At 49.8% G+C, this 24,526-nt stretch overlaps 1 protein-coding gene across 1 annotated transcript in view; it reads right to left on the bottom strand.

Moving 5' to 3' along the window:
• Positions 1-10,021: 10,021 nt before the first annotated feature.
• LOC123758084 (uncharacterized) overlaps positions 10,022-24,526 on the bottom strand; it is a 60,756-nt gene continuing 46,251 nt past the window's right edge. Inside the window, exon 2 of the mRNA XM_045742270.2 lies at positions 10,022-12,559. Within this exon, the coding sequence (XP_045598226.2) occupies positions 10,161-11,975 (1,815 nt within the window). The 5' untranslated portion in view covers positions 11,976-12,559 and the 3' untranslated portion in view covers positions 10,022-10,160. The remainder of the gene's footprint in view (positions 12,560-24,526) is intronic.

Genomic DNA, 24,526 nt, shown 5'->3' with positions numbered 1-24,526 from the left:
ATGAGAACGATATTGCAATCAAAGCGAAAAAAACAACCTAAGTTACTACACAGTCATATAAGAAGAAAAATGTCGGTGAACGACCAAGTGACAAGACTAAGGAAGACAGAGGGGGCATATACTGAAAGTGACAAGGAAATCTGCGAGGCACTGAATGCCAGTTTCCATGGAGTGTTCACTACCGAGCCTGAGCAGCTCCCATTGTTGGAAGGGGTTACCCTAGATGAAAGACTATCAGATATAGAGGTGACAGCAGAGGAGGTAATGAAACAGTTGACAACTCTAGATGCAACTAAAGCAGTTGGACCAGACAAAGTATCACCGTGGATACTAAAAGAAGCAGCACAGGCCCTCAGCGTGCCTCTGGCAATGATCTTTAATGAGTCACTTATGTCAGGAGAATTGCCCAGTTGCTGGAAGAAGGCAAATGTCGTGCCGATCTTCAAGAAAGGAGATAGGGAGGAGGCACTTAACTACAGACCTGTATCACTGACAAGCATCCCCTGTAAAATACTGGAAAGAATAATTAGGCTGCGACTGGTTGCACACCTGGAGAACATTAGGTTTGTGAACAAACATCAACATGGGTTCTGGACAGGGAAATCGTGCCTAACAAACCTTCTGGAATTCTATTATAAAATAACGAGGATAAGACAGGACAGAGATGGTTGGGCAGACTGCATATTTCTGGACTGCCAAAAAGCCTTTGATACAGTACCGCACATGAGACTGCTGTTCAAGCTCGAGAGGCAGGCGGGGGTGGGGGGAAAGGTCCTAGAATGGATAAGGAACTACCTAACAGGAAGGAGCCAAAGAGTTACGGTAAGGGGCGAGAAGTCGGACTGGCGAACAGTAACAAGTGGAGTACCACAAGGATCGGTGCTGGGACCAATTCTATTTCTTGTATATGTTAACGACATGTTTACAGGCGTAGAGTCCTACATGTCGATGTTTGCGGATGATGCAAAGTTGATGAGAAGAGTTGTGACAGATGAGGATTGCAGGATCCTCCAAGAGGACCTGAACAGATTGCAGAGATGGTCAGAGAAATGGCTACTAGAATTCAACACGAGCAAATGTAAAGTTATGGAAATGGGACTAGGAGATAGGAGACCAAAGGGACAGTACACAATGAAGGGGAACAGCCTACCTGTAACGACGCGTGAAAGAGACCTGGGGGTGGACGTAACACCTAATCTATCTCCTGAGGCACATATTAATAGGATAACGACAGCAGCGTACTCTACACTGGCAAAAGTTAGAACATCATTCAGAAACCTAAGTAAGGAGGCATTTAGGGCGCTTTACACTGCCTACGTAAGGTCAGTCTTAGAGTATGCCGCCTCATCATGGAGTCCCCATCTGAAGAAGCATATAATGAAACTGGAAAAGGTTCAGAGGTTTGCAACGAGACTCGTCCCAGAGCTACGAGGGATGGGGTATGAAGAGCGCCTGAGGGAACTGTGCCTTACGACACTAGAAAGAAGAAGGGAGAGGGGGGACATGATAGGAACGTATAAGATACTCAGAGGAATTGACAGAGTGGACATAGACGAAATGTTCACACGGAATAGTAACAGAACGAGAGGACATGGATGGAAGCTTGAAACTCAGATGAGTCACAGAGATGTTAGGAAGTTTTCTTTTAGCGTGAGAGTAGTGGGGAAATGGAATGCACTTCAGGAACAGGTTGTGGAAGCGAATACTATTCATAATTTTAAAACCAGGTATGATAGGGAAATAGGACAGGAGTCATTGCTGTAAACAACCGATGCTCGAAAGGCGGGATCCAAGAGTCAATGCTCGATCCTGCAGACACAACTAGGTGAGTACAACTAGGTGAGTACACACACACACACACACACACACACACACACACACACACACACACACACACACACACACACACACACACACACACACACACACACAAGCCCTGATGTGTGCACCATCTTACAGTGACAAACATCAATTGAGAGTGTATTGACAGAGGGATATCAAAGCAATCAGTTTAAACCCCACTGGAGACATGGCTTAAATGATCCTTGAAGACCGCCCTTGATAGCCCACACGCTGTGAGGCGCGGCTGTGACACCCCCCCCCCCCTCACACGCCCACACGCTGTGAGGCGCGGCTGTGACCCCCCCCCCTCACACGCCCACACGCTGTGAGGCGTGGCTGTGACCCCCCCCCTCACACGCCCACACGCTGTGAGGCGTGGCTGTGACACCCCCCCCCCCTCTCACACGCCCACACGCTGTGAGGCGTGGCTGTGACCCCCCCCCCCTCACACGCCCACACGCTGTGAGGCGTGGCTGTGACACCCCCCCCCCCTCTCACACGCCCACACGCTGTGAGGCGTGGCTGTGACCCCCCCCCCCCTCACACGCCCACACGCTGTGAGGCGTGGCTGTGACATCCCCCCCCTCACACGCCCACACGCTGTGATGCGTGGCTGTGACACCCCCCCCCCCTCTCACACGCCCACATGCTGTGAGGCGCGGCTGTGACAACCCCCCCCCCCCCACTACATAGCGAAGTGTAACAATAACACGACAAGAAACCACAACCCAACCTAACCCGAGAGAGAGAGAGAGAGAGAGAGAGAGAGAGAGAGAGAGAGAGAGAGAGAGAGAGAGAGAGAGAGAGAGAGAGAGAGGAGAGAGAGAGAGAGAGAGAGAGAGAGAGAGAGAGAGAGAGAGAGAGAGAGAGAGAGAGAGAGAGAGAGAGAGAGAGAGAGAGAGAGAGAGAGAGAGAGAGAGAGAGAGAGAGAGAGAATGAATTAACATAGAACTGCTATAATATGCCCCGGAGGTGGCGCTGGGGGGGGGAGAGGAGGATTTAACATTGTGAGAGAAGTGGCGAAGTAATTAAAGTAGTGAAAGATGTGAGAATAATTTAAAGTATTGAGAGACGGGGAGAAGAGTGCTAAAATACCTCTAAAGAGTAAGACTGAGAGGCGAGGACCTGCCCCGGGGAGAGCTGCCATCCCCCCCCCACCACCACCACCACCAATTCATACACTCCCCAGAGGTGAATGGGGTGAATGTCACTCCCCGGGGTGACATTCCCCAGGGGGTGACAGGTAACGGGAACTACTCTTCGCCTGAGGCTGCCACATTCTTAGGGACCTACCTGGCTGGCTGGCTGGCTGGCCGCCCGTCACCTATATGAATGGGACGGCGAAACAGAGAGGAATAGAAGACAAAAAAAAAAGGAGTTAGGAATGAAGGGGGGGGGGGAAAGGCGGCAGGATGAGTTAGCTGTTAGTTGAGAATGATGAGAAGAGGAGAAATGGTGAAGGGGGGGGGGAGGGGGAAGGGGGCAGCAGGACCATGGACCTCCTCCTCCTCCTCCTTACTCCCCCCCCCTTTCCTTCTCTTCGCACCACAACGACAGCAGGTAAGCCACTTTCTCCCTCTGGTATCATACACAACCAGTCTGCTATCACCCCACAGTCATCCCTGTGGTATCATACACAACCAGTCTGCTATCACCCCACAGTCATCCCTGTGGTATCATACACAACCAGTCTGCTATCACCCCACAGTCATCCCTCTGGTATCATACACAACCAGTCTGCTATCACCCCCACAGTCATCCCTCTGGTATCATACACAACCAGTCTGCTATCACCCCCACAGTCATCCCTCTTGTATCATACACAACCATTCTGCTATCACCCCCACAGTCATCCCTCTGGTATCATACACAACCAGTTTGCTATCACCCCACAGTCATCCCTGTGGTATCATACACAACCAGTCATCATACTAGTTGATGACTGCTATCACCCCACAGTCATCCCTCTGGTATCATACACAACACACAATCATCCCTCTGGTATCAATCACAAATCACCCCATAGTCATCCCTCTGGTATCATACACAATGTCATCATACTGGTTGATGACTGGTATCACCCGACCGTCATCCCTCTGGTATCATACACAACATTCTGCTATCCAGTATACGGCTAATTTCCTTATGTATTCTCTCATTATTCCATTTCTCGTTGTTTCTGTTCCTGCTCTTTCATTCCCAGCATCACCCCTCATCTTTATCGCGTCTTCCCTGTGTCAAGAATTTGTCTTCTTCAATCTTCCCTTTCCTCCGTTTTCTTCATTTATAGTTTATTAACATGGCTATGATGCCCCAAGAAATAAAACCCACGACCCCCCCCCCCTTCTTCCTTAACTATACAAAAACCCAGCCTTCTTGAGGTTATCTTGAGATGATTTCGGGGCTTTAGTGTCCCCGCGGCCCGGTCCTCGACCAGGCCTCCACCCCCAGGAAGCAGCCCGTGACAGCTGACTAACACCCAGGTACCTATTTTACTGCTAGGTAACAGGGGCATAGGGTGAAAGAAACTCGGCCCATTGTTTCTCGCCGGCGCCTGGGATCGAACCCAGGACCACAGGATCACAAGTCCCGCGTGCTGTCCGCTCGGCCGACCGGCTCCTTGGGTCTAATCAGTTAATTTACTTAAGTGCGCCATTCAAGGCAGAACAAAAATCAAAAGGAAAGATTACCTTTGTCTTAAGCCTAGTTTCGTCGAATGAGATAGGCCTTTACTTACGCTTGAAGATAACGAGTTATCTTCCTATCTCTTGCTTTATCTTCACACTATTTGATATTATTTTTGTAATGTCAAGTCTAGCGTGTTTTTTTTTTCTTCACAGTTATATTTTGAATGATTTCAGCTTATTAGAAATAATAAATAAAATAAATATTAATAATTTAAAAATAATAAATATAAATAACTCTCCATTAAAATAGTTCTTGATCAAAATAACTTTCCAGCTAAATAACTCACCATTATATGAATTATCAAAATGAGTATCAAAATAACTATTAAAATAACTCTCCACATACATGAATTCGGTGCCAGAACTAACCAATGCACACTCATTCCTCGGACGAGTGAACACAATATAACACCCACTTTTGACTGACTGGTATACTGATTGGTGTACTGATTGGTATACTGATTGGTATACCCCCGTCGCGTCATGGCCTCATCCACGCGCATCCCACTTTCTCTCCAGAATCCAACAATGAAATTAATAATATTATTGTTTACAATGGAGACCCAAACTAAATTCTATCATAGAGAAACCCAAGCAGATGTAAACATACATTCCTTCGAGTAAAGAGAAAGGAGTACCTATGATTTTTTGTAATATATATCGTTAAACGTTCGATCGTTAAACACAACCAGGTAAGCCATTGACACTTACCTTGGGAGGGCAGCCTTGAAGCCGGTCAGTCCGTATTTGTCAGAGAGGAAGGACTTGGGCAGGGAGAGAGAGCGCATCTGTTTCGATGGTTCGTCCTCGTCCTCGTCACGCATCTCCTCTCCTGCGTCCTTCACCCGATCCTCCGTCTGGTTCTCCACCTGGCTTTCTGTACCAACGGGTTTGGACAGGGATTTGCTCCGACTCTTGAAGATACCAACGAGTTCGGGCGGTAACGCAGTCCCGGCGAAGGCCTGTGGCGACGCCGACGGGATGCTGTTACTTCGGTTAGTTCGTCCAGGACGATCTAACGTCGCGCTCTCGTAAGTGACCCTCCGCGGCCCCGGGGCGGTAGTATCCCGGTGCAGGGCTCCCTGGGGCCCGTTCTCCGGTGTTGCGGGCAGAGTTATCTTGATCGCTTCCGTGCCGGAGAGTGATTGACTCCGACCTTTCTTTTGGAAGAACGAGAAGATATGGCGACCCTCAGATCCTACTTGACTCTGGTGGCGCCTCGCACTCGGACTGTCAGCTAGTGGCAGAGGTGGTATGTCTTTCTTGCAGGTCCTCCACTTGTCATTCTTGTTAGTAAAGGCGGTTGAAGCGGTGGTGTTGACATTGTTGTTCGTTAGGAAGGCTAGTGCCTCATGGGGATCCGAATGGATTTTCTTGTCTTTAGACAGTGTCTGGAGAAGTTCATCGAAGTCTTTGTCAAGCCAACTTTGATCTATGACAAGAGAATTGCGGGCACTCTTATTCTCATCTCCCTTAATTTTCTTGTATTCATTCTCTAATTGGCTCAGCAACTCTCGACTTTTAGACAAGCTTTTGCGCAGTCTATTCTCTCCATAGACATCGTCGGGACCGCAAAGCGACAGATGGCGCTGGAACAAGCGATGTGACCCATTCGGAGCCGCACCGTTAACGTTGGAAGTACTGTTAACTTTCCTAAACGAATGCTGCTGAGATGCAAACGTATTTTTGTAATCTTCTGAGGAGTTCAGATTGGTGACACTAGCCGTGGTGGTGGGTCCTTCTGCGTAGTAAGAGTTGTCTCTTAGAAGAGACGCACAGGAGGAGAGACCCAGAGACCCTGTGCTATTCTTCCTACCGTGAACCTTTGTTGAGGCTCCATCTCTAATTAGTTCGTTTGTGCTCACTCCTTTCGGCGCCGGGCTGACGTAAGGTTGGTCCAAGTCTACGACATCCACATAGTCCTGGTCGGCCCTGAGGTGGTTAGGGTTAGCGTGCAGCCTACGAGCCAGGTCCCCTAGGGTGGGGGAGTTGTCTTGAAAGGAGTCACGCGAGAGGGAGAGCTTCCTGCCCCTAGGCAAGACGGAGGCCGTGCCCGCCTGTCCAGGATAGCCCTCGTTGATGGAAAACAGTGACAGTGGTGTTTTAGCTGGAGGTGTCCGAGGGGTGGAGGGGCTCACGGCACTCATGGACGAGGAAGAGGAGGATGACATAGAAGTGGGTGTGAGGGGTGTTGGGGAACGTATGAGGGGCGTGGAGGTGGGTGTGAGGGGTGTTGGGGAACGTATGAGGGGCGTGGAGGTGGGGGTGAGGGGTGTTGGGGAACGTATGAGGGGCGTGGAGGTGGGCGTGAGGGGTTTTGGGGAACGTGTGAGGGGCGTGGAGGGGGACAACAGCGTCTTGGGCACCGCCCTCAACCCACATTCCGAGTTTCTGCGGATGATTGGCGAGAAGTCTGGTTCACCAGAGTCCACTGACGCCGCTACTTTCTTTAGCGTAGCAATGATAGCGTCAAACTGGTCCGACAGAATATTTCCGTTCATTTTCAGGTTTTTTAGCACCGCGGAGTCTATTATGTCAGCTAAGGAGGTCTCCAGACGCTGAATTAAGTGGTTTTCCCCGTCCCCCAAACTCACTTTCTTTTCGTTGCTCCGGTTATCCTCGATTTCGCTCAGACATTCTATTTTGCGAGTTGTTTGCGTCTTGTGCCCCCTGGAGATGTGAACTATGGTGTTCTTACTCACCCTCTTCAGAGTAGACTGGCAGTCCCTCCCCTCCCTCATCGCGAAGGGCCCGGGCTGGGGTGTTCCCGGGGGGCTTCTGGCGTAGTCATCCCCAGCCTGAGATTGAATTGACGATATTTCCTCACCTGGACCGTTTTGTTTACTTGTCCCACACCTGCTCTCATTTCTCTCATCCTCCTTCCCTTCTTCTTCGTCTTCTTCGTCGTCGTCGTCATATTCGCCTTCTGTCTCCTCCTCACTGCTCGAGGCCTCGACTTGAATGCCCTTTTCCTCCATTGTTTTAGGTTCTGCCACGATAGAGACCTTGGTAACTTCTTTCTTGTCTCTATTAGTCTCTGCGTCCCTCTTGTTGGCTCCCGTGAGACTCTTCACACTGTCACATCTTGAAAGCTGTCGGGTCGAGATGGACAGAAATGAGACATTAATACCAGGTAGAGGTCGATTCTCTTTACCTTCGTCCTCGATTCTTTCATCACAGGTGATTCGTGAACTGCTACTGGCCCGAATGTCGCACAAAGATGGTTTAGGAGGAGGGCAGGGTTTACAGCCACTCGGAAATTGTAGACTAAGCGACCGCTTCACCAACACTGATGACTTGTTCCGTCTGTCCAGTAACTCACTGCTACTGAGAGAATGAGCGTGGACAATATTAACCTTGTGATCCATAGTATCACATACCTCGACGACTGACCGTCCAATTTTTGAAACTCTCATCATATCCTTGGTAATGACGTCAGGTTCCCTGATTACGGGGTGTGAATCAGGGTCGGCTCTAGGGAGAAGTGGGCGATCAGGTGTCTCTATGGGCGAGCGTGGTGGTGGTGGTGGTGGACATTCTGCCTTGTTTTCCGTGGTTTTTATATCTGCGTTGTTGATTTTATCACCGTTTGATTTTGATATCATTGAAGCTAAAGAATTTGATCCAACCTTCCTGACGAGGCTTGAACAAGGGGATGAACTGCTGCCCCTCCGCTCCCCATCCAGGGAACACTGACTTCCGTAAAGAGGGGAGTTGCAGCCAGAATCTGTAGTACTTTCCGTTCTCTGGGAATCAAGACTTGCTCTAAATAGATTGTTCCTTGAGCCCAGCAAAGAATTCTTAGAACCACATTTGGTTCGGTTGTATAGATTGTGGCGACCGACAGCTAATGCATTCTTAGAGCTCGATTTCTTCTTGCTGAGGTTGGTTCGACTACCGCTCATGACCCTTCTGACGATCCTGGCCCGGTTAGCACCATCTCCAAAAGCTAAAGAGCTCTTGGGGCCAGAGTACGTACGAGTGAGACTCGTCTTGGGCGTGAGGTGTGAAGAGCTGACACTCAACGTCCGCTCCAGTTTAGAGTCGCTGACTTTCGCAGTATCACCTGTGTTACACCGGGAGGTAGCGAGTCGTGACGCTGACGATGTCAGCCTGTTGCCTCCTGGGCGTAGCAACCCTGGCGACTTCTCTGGGTGGGAAAGAGTTCTGGAAAGATAGGACGCAGAGCTACACCGTGAGCCAGTCGGGGCTCTTCCGGTTGTCTTGTTTTGTCGGTCAGTAGCAGTATCGGTGGCTGGTGCGACCGACACGCCGCTCAGGTCCTGGGAAGTGTCTCCTCCACCCGTGCTGCTGTTCTCTTCAGCCTCAGAAGAGCCGGGGAAGCCCGAGGACATAGACAGGGAAACGGGCTTATGTGTAGTGTCTACCTTGATACCTGTCTGTCCCACACCTTTGCTGTCATCGTTTATTCGATCTTTAATTGGGTCTTTCCCAGTTCGGTGTCCAAGTGCGGGTCTTCCTGGGGTCGGTCGTGGAGGGAAGACCCGAGGCGAGCCCTGACATGCTTCAGTCTTGCTGGGTTTTGAAGCCATGACGGGAAGCTTGGAGTTAGGCTTCTCTCTGTGCAGGGGTGGTGAGTCCCTGGAGGAGGCGCCAGGAGACAACCTCACCTGGTACACGGCTCGCGGGGGTGGCCGACGAGACAGAGGTGTGGAGGGTGGCGTGCGGGGGTCTACTTGCGGTTCCCGGCGTCGCACCGCAGTGGGGGTCTTCCTTGGGGCTGCTGGGGAAGGAGCTCGAGCCCCCAGCCCCGGCGAGATTCCGCGAGCAGGGGAACGATTGGAAGGGGAGGGAGAGGTTCTTGCTCGGTAGGAGGAGACTCCAGAGGTCCCCCCAGCAGCCGTGTGAGGAAGGGCGCCCCCTGGGCCTGGCAGCGAAGCCCGCCGCGGGTGGTTTTCCACTCCCCCCTCCACACCAGCGCCGCCTCGAGCCGACACTGGGGTATCGAAGCTGCCCCTTCGACCAACCTGTGCTGGGGAGCGACTCGAAGGGGTCGCCGACGACCTGTTGCCTGCGGCTCGGCGTCCGGACCCCCGACCTCTGCCAGCGGCCACTCCAGCAGGGGCTGCGACGGGCACATCCTCCCGAGGGCTGCGGGGAGAGTCCGCCCCTCGCCCCTGATACACAGGAATGCCCGACACTTTGCAGGGCATGACACAGGTACACTCGCCCTCACAAACACCGTTCACGTACGGCGGCCATAGTTCACTCTTGCCTGCACTCGTCTTATTTGTATTAATATCACTGCTGTAAGTGTTACCGTTAGCACTAATTTCACTGTGTACACTTGTGACGGGGCGCCTGGTGCGTGAGCGCGCGTGTGCACGTGGCAAGGCGCGCGCTGAGACTGAGTGCTGAGAACCCGCCTGGCCCAGTGCTCCACATGTTCCGCTCGCCTGGCCACCCGGCCCCCTAGGCCACGCCCCCTCGGCCGGCCCCTCTGGCCACGCCCCCTCACCAGGACCCCCAAGCCACGCCCCCTCATCACGCCTCCCATCCACGCCTACTGACCTCCGCTCCCGCCGCGCCTGCTTCTGCAGGGAAGTTTCGTCAAGCAGGGCGGTGTGGGAGTATGGCACCATGGGACTGCTGGAGTATATCACCTGGGTCTTACTGGGGTATGGTACCATGACACTGTTGGGGTATGGCACCATAGCACTGCTGGGGCATGGCACCATGGCACTGCTGGGGCATGACTAGCATGACACTGCTGGGGCATAGCACCGCGTCCATCTGCCCACTTGTCCCGTTATAGTAGCCATAAGGCTGTCGCTCCAGCTGTTGCTGCCATCCGGATCTCAGGCTATCGTAGTCAATATGGGTGAGGGTGTGGCTGTGGGTGTGGCCCGGGAGTGTGGCGCCCCCGGCCGTGGTGAGATGGTGTGGCGCAAGAGATCCGTCGCCCTCGCCACATCCTCCCTCAAACAGGTGGTCCGAGGCGGGCGCCAGCTCGCTCTGCGTGAGGCGGTCACACGGACCTCCTCCGCCTGGCCTGCTCCACAGTTTCATGCCTCGAGCGCTCTTGACGTGCTTCTGACGTTTCTTGTCATTTCTGGTGCGATGTTGTCTCTTCCTGTGTGTGGCAGAGGTGTGCAGCTGGGCAGGTGTGGCAGAGGTGTACAGCTGGGCAGGTGTGGCAGAGGTGTGCTGCAGCTGGGCAGGTGTGGCAGAGGTGTGCTGCAGCTGGGCAGGTGTGGCAGAGGTGTGCTGCAGCTGGGCAGGTGTGGCAGAGGTGTGCTGCAGCTGGGCAGGTGTACGCAGCTGGGCAGGTGTGGCAGAGGTGTGCAGCTGAGCAGGTGTGGCAGATGTGTGCAGCAGGGCAGGTGTGGCAGAGGTGTGCAGCAGGGCAGGTGCTGGGGAGGTCCGCGCGGTCACACCGCTACCCACAGACTGGCAAGAACCACCTGAGTCGACCCCAGCTTGCCGCCCAATCCCGCCCACACCCGCCCACTCCACCCTGGGGTAGTCGGTATACATCCACAACACATCCTGATGAGGAGCTCCGTAGGACGTGTTGTCGTGTGTGACGAGAGGACAGTAGTGGGTGGGATGTGGGGGTAAATCCCACCCCACACCCTGCCACATGCTCCGCCCACCGCCACACTCCACGGCTAACGGCCTCTCGCGATCTGCTCTCCCAATGAACGTCTCTTCACCATCATTTTCGGCTTCGTGCATCACCTCTCCCAGCGTGATCTCAGCCTCCCTCCGCCCCCAGATGTCTTTCTCCACCCAGTAGCAGCCCGTGGCGTCCTCGCTCACTTTCCTTTCATTGTAATTTCTCAGGCACTCTCGTTCTACCCAGTAGCGGGCCTTGAGGTCTCCCAGGCACTCCGGACAATCGGGGCCATGTTTCAGACCATAGCTGAGATAATAGGGCCCTGGCCCACTCCCAGAGGGCGGTGGACCGCCGCTTCTCCTCCTCCCACCTGCCCCAACCCATGCTTCGTCGTCAATAGCATTCCCAAAGGCATCGTAGTAGAGGTTGATGGGCACCTGTCGTACCTCTCCGAACTCGTCGTCGTCGCTTTCTTCATCGCTCGCGGGACACAACACGACAACGGGCCGACCAGTATACACAATGTGAGTGTCCTCGGGTCTGGCTAGTCCCGGGGTTGCGGCCCTTGGGGTCAGCGTGACCTTGTTTTTGTCTGGAGTTCTTAGCCCCAAATCAGAGTCCTTCAGGGTCACCAGAATCTGGCTTTTATCAGGCGTGCCCAATCCTAAAGCTGGGTCCTTCGGGGTCACCAATTCGTTGTAGGCAGCGGGGTCAACTTTCCGGGTGAGGGGTTGCGTAGGGTCGTAGCCTCGCGCCGGTGATGTTATCAGGTGACCTGCTGGGCTCTCGGTAGGGTCTGGGTCAGGGGTGACCGGTTGTTTCTTGCGACGCCACGGATAACGTCTCAAGGTGGATTTAAACTTCATTTGTGTTCACTTAAGAACGCGTCTCGTCATTTTCCGGGCAAAGAGAATCATCACCGCTCACAGGCCACTATGCTCATCTGTTGTTAGATTTACAAATGTTTCCGAGAATGAAACGTTTAACCTCAGCTGCACCAAATGAGAGAACATTTACTCCTTGTACCACACTTATTAACGGGATAAACACGCTTTTGCTTCTGCTAGATTCACGAGTCGAAATCGTTTTAACTTTAAGTTTTAACGTTTAAATCGTTTTAAAACGTCAAAGTAAAACTTTAACGTTTTACCGTTTTATTAAAGTAAAATTATTACTTTTTTTTCCACTACGTCCCAAAAAGTTTACCTCGCTTTTCAGCTCTTTTACTAGTTAAAATTTGAGTTGTTGTTTCACTCAATAAAGAGAACCTTTAACACTTTACCTGCATTTCCAACCACCTGTTCACTACTGGTGGAGTTCTCACCTCCGAAGCAACCACCCCGGGTAGAGAGGAACACCTTTAAGTGACAATGTTCACCATGAACAGCTAACCTTGAACATCTGAACACGGCTCGCTGACGTTGTTACAGGGAATGGCCTCGTCTCCCATCTGTAAGGAAAACAGAAGCAAATTGATGTAACTTCGAATACAAGTCCGAAATCAATTTTAAATTTGGTTTATATCGAAATGACTTCAACAAGAATAATTATAGGACTAATTATTCTATTATAATTATGATTATTAATATCATAATTACAATTATTAGTATTATTGTGATGATAATTATTACTATTACGCTAAAAGATTTTGTAGAGTGCGAGTGATGAATGTACTAACGTGGCTCTAATGTTGACTCAAAACTCACACATCTGAAAAACTCACACATCTGAAAACTCACACATCTGAAAAACTCACACATCTGAAAACTCACACATCTGAAAACTCACACATCTGAAAAACTCACACATCTGAAAAACTCACACATCTGAAAAACTCACACATCTGAAAACTCACACATCTGAAAACTCACACATCTGAAAAACTCACACATCTGAAAAACTCACACATCTGAAAACTCACACATCTGAAAACTCACACATCTGAAAACTCACACATCTGAAAAACTCACACATCTGAAAAACTCACACATCTGAAAACTCACACATCTGAAAACTCACACATCTGAAAAACTCACACATCTGAAAAACTCACACATCTGAAAAACCCACCCATCTGAAAAACCCACACATCTGAAAACTCACACATCTGAAAAACTCACACATCTGAAAAACTCACACATCTGAAAACTCACACATCTGAAAACCCCACACATCTGAAAAACCCACACATCTGAAAAACTCACACATCTGAAAAACTCACACATCTGAAAACTCACACATCTGAAAACCCCACACATCTGAAAAACCCACCACACATCTGAAAAACCCACACATCTGAAAAACCCACCCATCTGAAAAACCCACACATCTGAAAAACCCACCACACATCTGAAAAACCCACACATCTGAAAAACTCACACATCTGAAAAACTCACACATCTGAAAAACCCACCACACATCTGAAAAACCCACACATCTGAAAAACCCACACATCTGAAAAACTCACACATCTGAAAAACCCACCACACATCTGAAAAACCCACACATCTGAAAAACTCACACATCTGAAAAACCCACACATCTGAAAAACCCACCCATCTGAAAAACCCACACATCTGAAAAACTCACACATCTGAAAAACCCACCACACATCTGAAAAACCCACACATCTGAAAAACCCACCCATCTGAAAAACCCACCCATCTGAAAAACCCACACATCTGAAAACTCACACATCTGAAAAACTCACACATCTGAAAACTCACACATCTGAAAACCCCACACATCTGAAAAACCCACACATCTGAAAAACCCACACATCTGAAAAACCCACCACACATCTGAAAAACCCACCCATCTGAAAAACTCACACATCTGAAAAACTCACACATCTGAAAAACCCACCACACATCTGAAAAACCCACACATCTGAAAAACCCACCCATCTGAAAAACTCACACATCTGAAAAACCCACACATCTGAAAAACTCACCCATCTGAAAAACCCACCCATCTGAAAAACCCACACATCTGAAAAACCCACACATCTGAAAAACCCACCCATCTGAAAAACTCACACATCTGAAAAACCCACACATCTGAAAAACTCACCCATCTGAAAAACTCACACATCTGAAAAACCCACACATCTGAAAAACCCACACATCTGAAAAACCCACACATCTGAAAAACCCACACATCTGAAAACCCACATATCTGAAAAAACCCACACATCTGAAAAACCCACACATCTGAAAAACCCACCACACATCTGAAAAACCCAAACATCTGAGAAAATGGACGTTTTCCTTTCTGCTGCTGCAGCACGCAAGGACGGAAGCCATGTGTAGCCTCACGACACTGGAGAGTCTTGTTAAATACGGATTACACTATGTATCAGTGCTTGTGTTTGCGTGTGTTTGCGTGAGTTCGTGCGTGCGCGTGTATGTTTGCGTGTTCAGGCCCTGATCTCCAATCCCCGCCTTACCAACGTGTCTGTCGACTAATGCAATGACTCTCGACCTCTTTGGCACTTATAACATCTGCCTTAAAACAACGGGTGTATTTCCTCGAGTATTTCCCCTCCTTCTAATTCATTCCACTTACTCACAGGCCTTACACAGAAGTGCTTCCTCCCAGCCCTATGCCTCATCTGTGCCACCTGACCTTCCACGAAGCTGAGCCCTTCTGATGATGTGACGTTGCCCATAACAATATCTTACAACCTTACAACTGTCTTGGCTCCTCCTTACTAAAACTTGACCGACACCTTACAAACATCCAACCCCCAAAGACCTTCCTTGTATGGTTTTGATAATTTCGCATCAAAGTTTCCAGCACCGACGGGCTGGAAGTTTCTTCAGTTCATAATATAATTACTCCTTCACCCTTGTTGTTCCTTCTCCTCCAAAAATTCACGACCTTGCGTGTGTAGGGGATTGAGTGTCCTTAGGGGGGACCTCCCTCACCCTACTGACTCTCCTCGCCAACTTGGCGTCATCTCTCAAGACTACAAAAAGGAGTCTTAATTCTTCTGGGTTGTTTGCATATATTAGTAAGAGGGTGGGACCTAAAAATGATTCTAGTGGGACCCCCCTCCCCCGGCCTTCTCAACATATGTGACATCTTTGAGTGGTGCACAAAGTGTCTGTTTACACCTGCAGGTGGCAAGGGCGGGCTGGTTCAGCGCCGTCCGTCAGCCACTATGTGCAACAGGCGGAAAGTAGGTGGGTGGGGTGGCTAGTTGATGGGTTGGGTGACCAGTTGGTGGGTGGGGTGGCTAGTTGATGGGTTGGGTGACCAGTTGGTGGGTGGGGTGGCTAGTTGATGGGTTGGGTGACCAGCTGGTGGGTGGGGTGGCTAGTTGATGGGTGGGGCGGCCAGTTGGTGGGTTGGGTGGCCAGTTGGTGGGTTGGGTGGGGAGCTGATGGGTTGGGTGACCAGCTGGTGGGTTGGGTGGCCAGTTGGTGGGTTGGGTGACCAGCTGGTGGGGTTGAGTGGCCAGTTGGTGGGTTGGGTGGCCAGTTGGTGGGTTGGGTGGGGAGCTGGTGAGTTGGGTGGCCAGCTGGTGGGTTGAGTGACCAGCTGGTGGGCTGGGTGACCAGCTGGTGGGTTGGGTGACCAACTGGTGGGTTGGGTGACCAGCTGGTGGCTTGGGTGACCAGCTGGTGGCTTGGGTGACCAGCTGGTGGCTTGGGTGACCAGCTGGTGGCTTGGGTGACCAGCTGGTGGGTTAGGTGACCAGCTGGTGGGTTGGGTGACCTTGCCTGACATGGGTGGGGTGCCCACATCACTACAAGGAAGAGGGGGCACCAGTGTGGGTCGCCCCCACACACCAATTCCCAGTACCGTGCTCCTCCCCACGCAAACTATGGACGTTAGGGAGACACGCATGCACAAGCGCAGACTCAAACACTGCGACCGCCAGTACACACACACACACACACACACACACACACACACACACACACACACACACACACACACACACACACACACACACACACACTTATGGAATGCATTAGGGGGTGATGTGGTGGAGGCTCACTCCATACACAGTTTCAAGTGTAGATATGACAGAGCCCGATAGGCTCAGGAATCTGTACACCTGTTGATTGACGGTTAAGAGGCGGGACCAAAGAGCCAGAGCTCAACCCCCGCAAACACAACTAGGTGAGTACAACTAGGTGAGTACACACACACACACATACACCGCGCACGCAAGTATACATACCGCGAGTACATAAACCGCACGCACGTACTTACCTGTCAGTGCTAACCTATCAGTGACTTGGGAGGGAATGAGATATAGCTCTATCACCCGCCTCAGGGTCATATAGGTACCAGTACTGTTGCTGCGGAGACTTCCTGTCTTCCTTGATTCGATCTCCTTGCTGCCGGGGTTCGAATCCTCTGAGGTGTCATAGAGTGAGAGATATCTGTGCTTGGGGACCATTCAAGCATTTTCAAAAAATGTTTCATGGCATGATTTAAGCTTTCCATTATATTATATGATCATTAACATTTTTCGGAGTTAAATTTAACATAAAAATGTGATCAAACCTAACCTGACGTCAGTAAGCCATGTTCTGAATATAATATTAATTCAAATAAACCAATTTGAAAATAACGAAAATCACTCTGCCTCTGAGTATATATATATATATATATATATATATATATATATATATATATATATATATATATATATATATATATATATATATATATATATATATATATATCTGCTGGGTAGAGTGTCGACAGTACCAGTGAGGACTTAAGAAGAAAAAGGAAAGGAAAAGAGGAAGCAAGTGGGCACTGGAGAGGAGGTATACTTATCCACACTTGTGTACTGAGGGAGCGAGAGAGACACTAGGGGCGTGTGAGGGCGGCCCTAGACGGAAGGAGGGGGCGTGTGTGGGCGGCATACAGCGCTGTGGGCCGCGGCAGAGGGCGGGCCGAGGGGAAGCAGGAAGTGTGGATGAATGGGCGGCGGCACGCCACGGTCCACCCACCACTAAGAATTATACGTACCCAGACGTCCCCGTGTGGGCGTGGCATATCTACGTCACCGAGGTGGGCGTGGCAGTCAGAAAAGTTCAATTTTGTTCACGAGGGAATTAAACACGTGCGGTGCCAGATCATGTGGGGGTTGTGATGGAAATGTATGTAGGCCTGCGGGCCGCTGCCAGAAACAGCCTCACCGATCACGTCACCAAAGAAGCCTGACCCCCGACTGGGCTGAAAATTTCACCAGAAAAGAATAAAAATTCTGGGAGAAAATCCCACCGCCATGGCTGCTGAGGTCTAGTTGCCAGGAGTGAGGTTGTGTCGACTCCAGGAGGACTCCATAAGGCAGTGTGCTGGAGGTGCGGGAACGGGGAGGGTGTGTTGGGGGGATGTTGGAGGATGTGCTGGAATGTGTCAGGTTAAGGGAAGATGAGAAGGCATATCAGCACTGTGGAGAAATGCCCGACACACCACTGGAACATTATCTAACACAGTGCACAGTTACAACCACAACAGATCACTGGAACATTATTTAACACAGTACATAGTTACAAACCCAATAAGATTTCAACTTCGATTCAACAGAGCAGAAGTTGTTAAACACATGGGGTAAAATCTTACTGAAGCGACCATACGAGTCATAAATACTCATACTCCGCCCAAGTAAAACAGAAACAAGCAACACTTAGTGGGCCAGCCAGAGGCTTAGGGCCCGCGCAGGACTATCCCTGCAAAAAAGTGTCTTTAAGAGTGTGTTGGAGAGTGTGGTGAAGTGCTGAAGGTAGGTGGAGACTGTATTTGAGGTTCGTTGAGTGTGTTTGGAGGGGCGGGGCCGAGTGCCTTGGGTGCAGCAAGGGAAGTTTGGGCGTAGCGGAGGCACACACACTTCTGCTGTGTGCCAGAAGTGTGATTGAGGCACGTGAAGGGTGTTTAGGGGTGCCGGGAGTGCGTCTGGAGTGCAGGAGGGAGGGTGAGTGACAGGGGCGTGCGGGAGTAATGCTCTGTTTTGTGTAGAGGAGGAAACAAGGTGTGTCCCTCAACGCGTTGGTTAATAGCTCCGGCAACCATTTTCTCGGGCGGTGGTCTGCACCACTACCACCACCACCGTCCCAACCACCGTCACCACTACTACCACCACTGTCCCAACCACCTCTACCACCACTACCACATACAACAGCACGAGGTTATATGCGACTTCAGTAATATAAACCACTATACAGGAGAAACAACTGGTAGTGAATCCCACAAGTTAAAACAGACCAAACACATAATTGGGTATAATTCTGAAGTGGAATACATTCCCAGCCAAGTCCGCCGTCGTCACATCCTCCACACTCACCACAGCCTCCACACTCACCACAGCCTCCACACTCACCACAGCCTCCACACTCACCACAGCCTCCACACTCACCACATCCTCCACACTCACCACAGCCTCCACACTCACCACACCCTCCACACTCACCACACCCTCCACACTCACCACAGCCTCCACACTCACCACAGCCTCCACACTCACCACAGCCTCCACACTCACCACAGCCTCCACACTCACCACAGCCTCCACACTCACCTCACCCTCCACACTCACCACAGCCTCCACACTCACCACATCCTCCACACTCACCACAGCCTCCACACTCACCACACCCTCCACACTCACCACACCCTCCACACTCACCACACCCTCCACACTCACCACACCCTCCACACTCACCACAGCCTCCACACTCACCACAGCCTCCACATTCACCACACCATCCTCACTCACCACACCCTCCACACTCACCACAGCCTCCACACTCACCACAGCCTCCACACTCACCACAGCCTCCACACTCACCACAGCCTCCACACTCACCTCACCCTCCACACTCACCACAGCCTCCACACTCACCACACCCTCCACACTCACCACACTCACCACACCCTCAACACTCACCACACCCTCCACACTCACCACACCCTCCACACTCACCACACCCTCCACTCTCACCACACCCTCCACACTCACCACACCCTCCACACTCACCACAGCCTCCACACTCACCACACCCTCCACACTCACCACAGCCTGCACACTCACCACACTCACCACACCCTCCACACTCACCACACCCTCCACACTCACCACAGCCTGCACACTCACCACAGCCTGCACACTCACCACACTCACCACACCCTCCACACTCACCACACCCTCCACACTCACCACAGCCTGCACACTCACCACAGCCTGCACACTCACCACACTCACCACACCCTCCACACTCACCACACCCTCCACACTCACCACAGCCTCCACACTCACCACACCCTCCACACTCACCACACTCACCACACCCTCCACACTCACCACACCCTCCACACTCACCACACCCTCCACACTCACCACACCCTCCACACTCACCACAGCCTGCACACTCACCACACCCTCCACACTCACCACAGCCTCCACACTCACCACAGCCTCCACACTCACCACACCCTCCACACTCACCACACCCTCCACACTCACCACAGCCTGCACACTCACCACAGCCTGCACACTCACCACACTCACCACACCCTCCACACTCACCACACCCTCCACACTCACCACACCCTCCACACTCACCACAGCCTGCACACTCACCACAGCCTGCACACTCACCACACTCACCACACCCTCCACACTCACCACACCCTCCACACTCACCACACCCTCCACACTCACCACACCCTCCACACTCACCACACTCACCACACCCTCCACACTCACCACACCCTCCACACTCACCACACCCTCCACACTCACCACACCCTCCACACTCACCACACCCTCCACACTCACCACAGCCTGCACACTCACCACAGCCTGCACACTCACCACAGCCTCCACACTCACCACACTCACCACACCCTCCACACTCACCACACCCTCCACACTCACCACAGCCTCCACACTCACCACACCCTCCACACTCACCACACTCACCACACCCTCCACACTCACCACACCCTCCACACTCACCACACCCTCCACACTCACCACAGCCTTCATCAATACAACCTTTAAACACAACATCGCATCAAAGAGAGCAAAGAGAGACTCTCAGTCCAGCCCATATTCTCTAGATGTCCCACTCAGTAAAAAAAAAAAAAAAATCCCAGCCACCTATAACCTATCTCGAGTCCGATGCCAAGGAAAAACGTAGATATCTGTGAGTCGTTACTTTTTTTCTGGATTACGTTGCCTTAGCAAGGTATTGCTCAGTCACACGGCGGACCAACACTACTCACGACAATGTGACCACAAACTGCTATGTTTAGCCCGGATAGCACAAGGTCCGTCAGTTTCATGCTTGCGACATTGTTTTTCCACACCGAGTGACGAGAGATCTCTCTCTCTCTCTCTTGATGTTTCTCAGCGGTTACTACTTCACAGAAGTTTCTAAGTAAAGTCTTTGCTCTAAGTAAAATTCATTGTGTCGTGGGACAGGCAGCCAATGTATTTACCTAGTTGTGCTTGCGGGGGTTGAGCTTTGCTCTTTCGGCCCGCCTCTCGACTGTCAAGCAACTGTTACTAACTACTATTTTTTTTTTTTACACCGCATTCGTTATGATTCCTGAGAGTTTTGTTTCCGTGAGTACAATTACATCCGGGTTCCCTTATATATACATAAGGGAACAAATCCACAAGGGCCGTGACGAGGGTTCGAACCTACGTCCGGGATGATCCCAGACGCGCCTTAGTCGACTGCGCCACGACATGGTTAAAAGAATTGCAAACTGGACTGCATGGGGGAATTGTGTGAAACCCCGGTTTGTGCTCCGGGGGAGCTGCGGGATCCACCTGAGGGCAGTAACACTCCCGGATCATCCCGGACGCAGGTTCGAACCCTCATCACGGCCCTTGTGGATTTGTTCATTTGATATATCACGCTATGTGATTTCTGTGTGTATACATAAGGGGGCCTGACGGCTGAGTGGACAGCGATCGAGATTCATAGTCCTAAGGTCCCGGGTTCCATCCCCGGCGGAGGCGGAAACAAATGGGCAGTTTCTTTCACCCTGATGCGCTTGTTCACCTATCGTTAAATAGGTACTTGGGAGTTAGACAGCTGTTACGGGCTGCTTCCTGGGGATGTGTAGAAAACCGGCTGAGGACCGGGCCGCGGGGACGCTAAGCCCCGAAACCATCTCAAGATAACCTCAATAAGATACATGTTAGGTTTATATGCAGGAACCCCCCCCCCCTCCCCGGGAGGCAACCCCACAACCAGCTGAGCAACTCCTGGGTACCTATTTACTGCTAGCTTAACAGGGGCATTAGGTGGTAGGAAATACACCCAACCCTTTCTGTTCCGCCAGGAGATTCGAACTTGGAATTCCCAATTGGGAGTTGAGAACGATCCTAACTGTTCTACGCAACTGTATTAATACGCTAAAGTAAAGTCTTGCACTAAGTAAAGTCTTGCACTAAGTAAAGTCTTGCACTAAGTAAAGTCTTGCACTAAGTAAAGTCTTGCACTAAGTAAAGTCTTGCACTAAGTAAAGTCTTGCACTAAGTTATCTGAAGAACGTGGCTTTCAGCTTGCCATATATCTACTGTGTACAGCTAATGTCAGACAGTTAGAATATGCAGCACCGGCAAGGAACCTCGAGTGAGCACAACAGAAACCAAAGAAGGTACACAGGTAAATACATGATTGACCCCAGAGCTGAACGAGGTATAAACTTACTAAGAAATCCTTAGAAAACGCCCCCTCACAAAACTCTAAAAGTAATTGAAGACAGAGGGAGAAGACGGACTTGGCCGCAATGCACGACACTGTCAAGAGGATTGACAAGGCAGAGAGAGAGAGAGAGAGAGAGAGAGAGAGAGAGAGAGAGAGAGAGAGAGAGAGAGAGAGAGAGAGAGAGAGAGAGAGAGAGAGAGAGAGAGAGAGAGAGAGAGAGAGACAGAGAGACAGAGAGAGAGAGAGACAGAGAGACAGAGACACAGAGAGAGAGAGAGAGAGAGAGAGAGAGAGAGAGAGAGAGAGAGAGAGAGAGAGAGAGAGAGAGAGAGAGAGAGAGAGAAGTTCAAGCTGAAAAAGAGGACGTGCTTACAAACTAGAAACTCGGATGAGCAGCGGGAATGTAAGGAGAAAACCTGAACATATAAGATAACAAAAAGGACAATAGTTACTGTATCGGACGACTATAAAAACCGGGGCCCAAGAGCTGAAGAGCCCAAGGGCATAATTAAGTGCATACACATAGACACAACACACGCGCACTGGTTAAACACGTAGCTGTTTTCCCTTCTTATATCCTTCACACGTACGTTTATCAGAAATTCTGTTGTCATTCACGCCTGACGTTTATTAAAACGCAGGGTAATGAGTAGGGCAACATGAAACAGGAGACTAACGGCAGAAGGACAGCATGACCGAGGAAACAGGAGAAGGTGGAACAGAGGAGACTCGGAGAGAAAAACGAACTTAGGGGATAGTCATAGAGAAGGACACCCGACCTCAAAATAATTTATCATGCATAACCGAGACGATTATATAAACATATTCTAATAAAAGAAATTTCATCTTTTTATCCCACATTCGTAATCAGCATTCAGAAAAGTACGCTTGGTGAGACCAAATATATATATATATATATATATATATATATATATATATATATATATATATATATATATATATATATATATATATATTGTGACGGTAACGCGTTGGTGTTCGGCTGTTTAAGGCTAGGGGTATGGCCTCGTCACATAGTTATAAAAAAAATAGAAAAACTGGAACTTCGTCTGTGGTAAGGTAAGGAGAAGACACACAAAACACAAGTAAAACTTTAACAATGAAATTTTAATTACGTTAAATAAATCAAAACATGAAAATAATGCACAAACAAATTCTTATAATAAAATCAATGAATCAAAATAATAAGAATACTTAAATGACACAATGGAAAGTTACGTTAAGGCAAAATAAGTGCAACACAAAGGTAAGTGGGAGGTGCTGGAATATTGGCTTAAAGCCACCACCTCTCTCAGTACACGCTAACGTCTAGCTGGGAGGAGTGCTGGCTACGAAAGCACTGAACATTCTGAGGACTGATGTTGGGGCGACCCCAGACATCAGGTAGTATTGGGGGGGGCGAGGCAGGTGCAGCCAGACCGGCGACCAATCAGCGGAGCCGTAGCGATCAACGGGTAGTTTGGTGGTTGGAGTTCGAACAGGTGGCTGGCTGCATACGTTTTGCTCACCCTGGCAAGCCTTGCTGGTGTTGTTGTCGTTGTTGGACATTTCTTCCATAGTCTTTTTATATAATTGTGAAGACGTAATTATGGAGGGAAGAGCAGGCTCAATCTCTTGAAGGAGATTATCGTCACAATATATATATATATATATATATATATATATGTCGTACCTAGTAGCCAGAACACACTTCTCAGCCTACTATGCAAGGCCCGATTTGCCTAATAAGCCAAGTTTTTATGAATTAATTGTTTTTCGACTATCTAACCTACCTAACCTAACCTAACCTATCTTTTTCAGCTACCTAACCTAACCTATAAAGATAGGTTAAGTTAGGTAGGGTTGGTTAGGTTCGGTCATATATCTATGTTAATTTTAACTGCAATAAAAAAAATTGACCTCATACAAAATGAAATGGGTAGCTATATCATTTCATAAGAGAAAAATTAGAGAAAATATATTAATTCAGGAAAACTTGGCTTATTAGGCAAATCGGGCCTTGCATAGTAGGCCGAGAAGTGCATTCTGGCTACTAGGTACGACATATATATATATATATATATATATATATATATATATATATATATATATATATATATATATATATATATATATAGATATAAAACTACCTCATTGCGAAAACTAAAGACTCAAGAGCGGCCAGTTTCCTGTTCCAACGTCTTAGTGTCGCGGTCCAGAGGGGAAATGTGTGCTGTATCCTGGGTACGCACCCAACCTCCGAAGAGCTGGACGAGGTCTTCCAACACTGATTGTCATACATATGTGTGTGTGTGTTCTCTGTAAACTGTAGCAATGCAATAACCTCTGGTAGCGTTAGTAGGGACCCTCGACCTCGAAGAAGACGATATGTAGCATCCGGGAAGCCTCGTGGGGCACCTACGTACACTCTCATATTGTCTCCTACCACCGCCCTATATATTTTTTGTATTTTGTCATTTTATTTTATTTAAAACTTCATTAAAAATAAAAAGGTTACAACATTGATTACATGGAAGCTACAAGGGCTAGTTGTCACAGTTAAGATAATTGATAAAATAGTTGTAGCTTTTTTTTGTTGTGAAATTTATAGTTATTGTTTGGCAATTTGTACTTCTCGCCCCCCCCCCCTTCCTCTCCTGTGATCTTCCCTCGCAGTGGAGAGGAGCACTTTTTTTTTATTTTTATTATTATTATTTTCTACC

The sequence above is a fragment of the Procambarus clarkii genome, chromosome 40 (assembly GCF_040958095.1).
Source record: "Procambarus clarkii isolate CNS0578487 chromosome 40, FALCON_Pclarkii_2.0, whole genome shotgun sequence".
Lineage (NCBI taxonomy): Eukaryota > Metazoa > Arthropoda > Malacostraca > Decapoda > Cambaridae > Procambarus > Procambarus clarkii.
The sequence above is the reverse complement of the archived record's forward strand: the minus strand, read 5'-3'. Positions and strand labels throughout refer to the sequence as shown.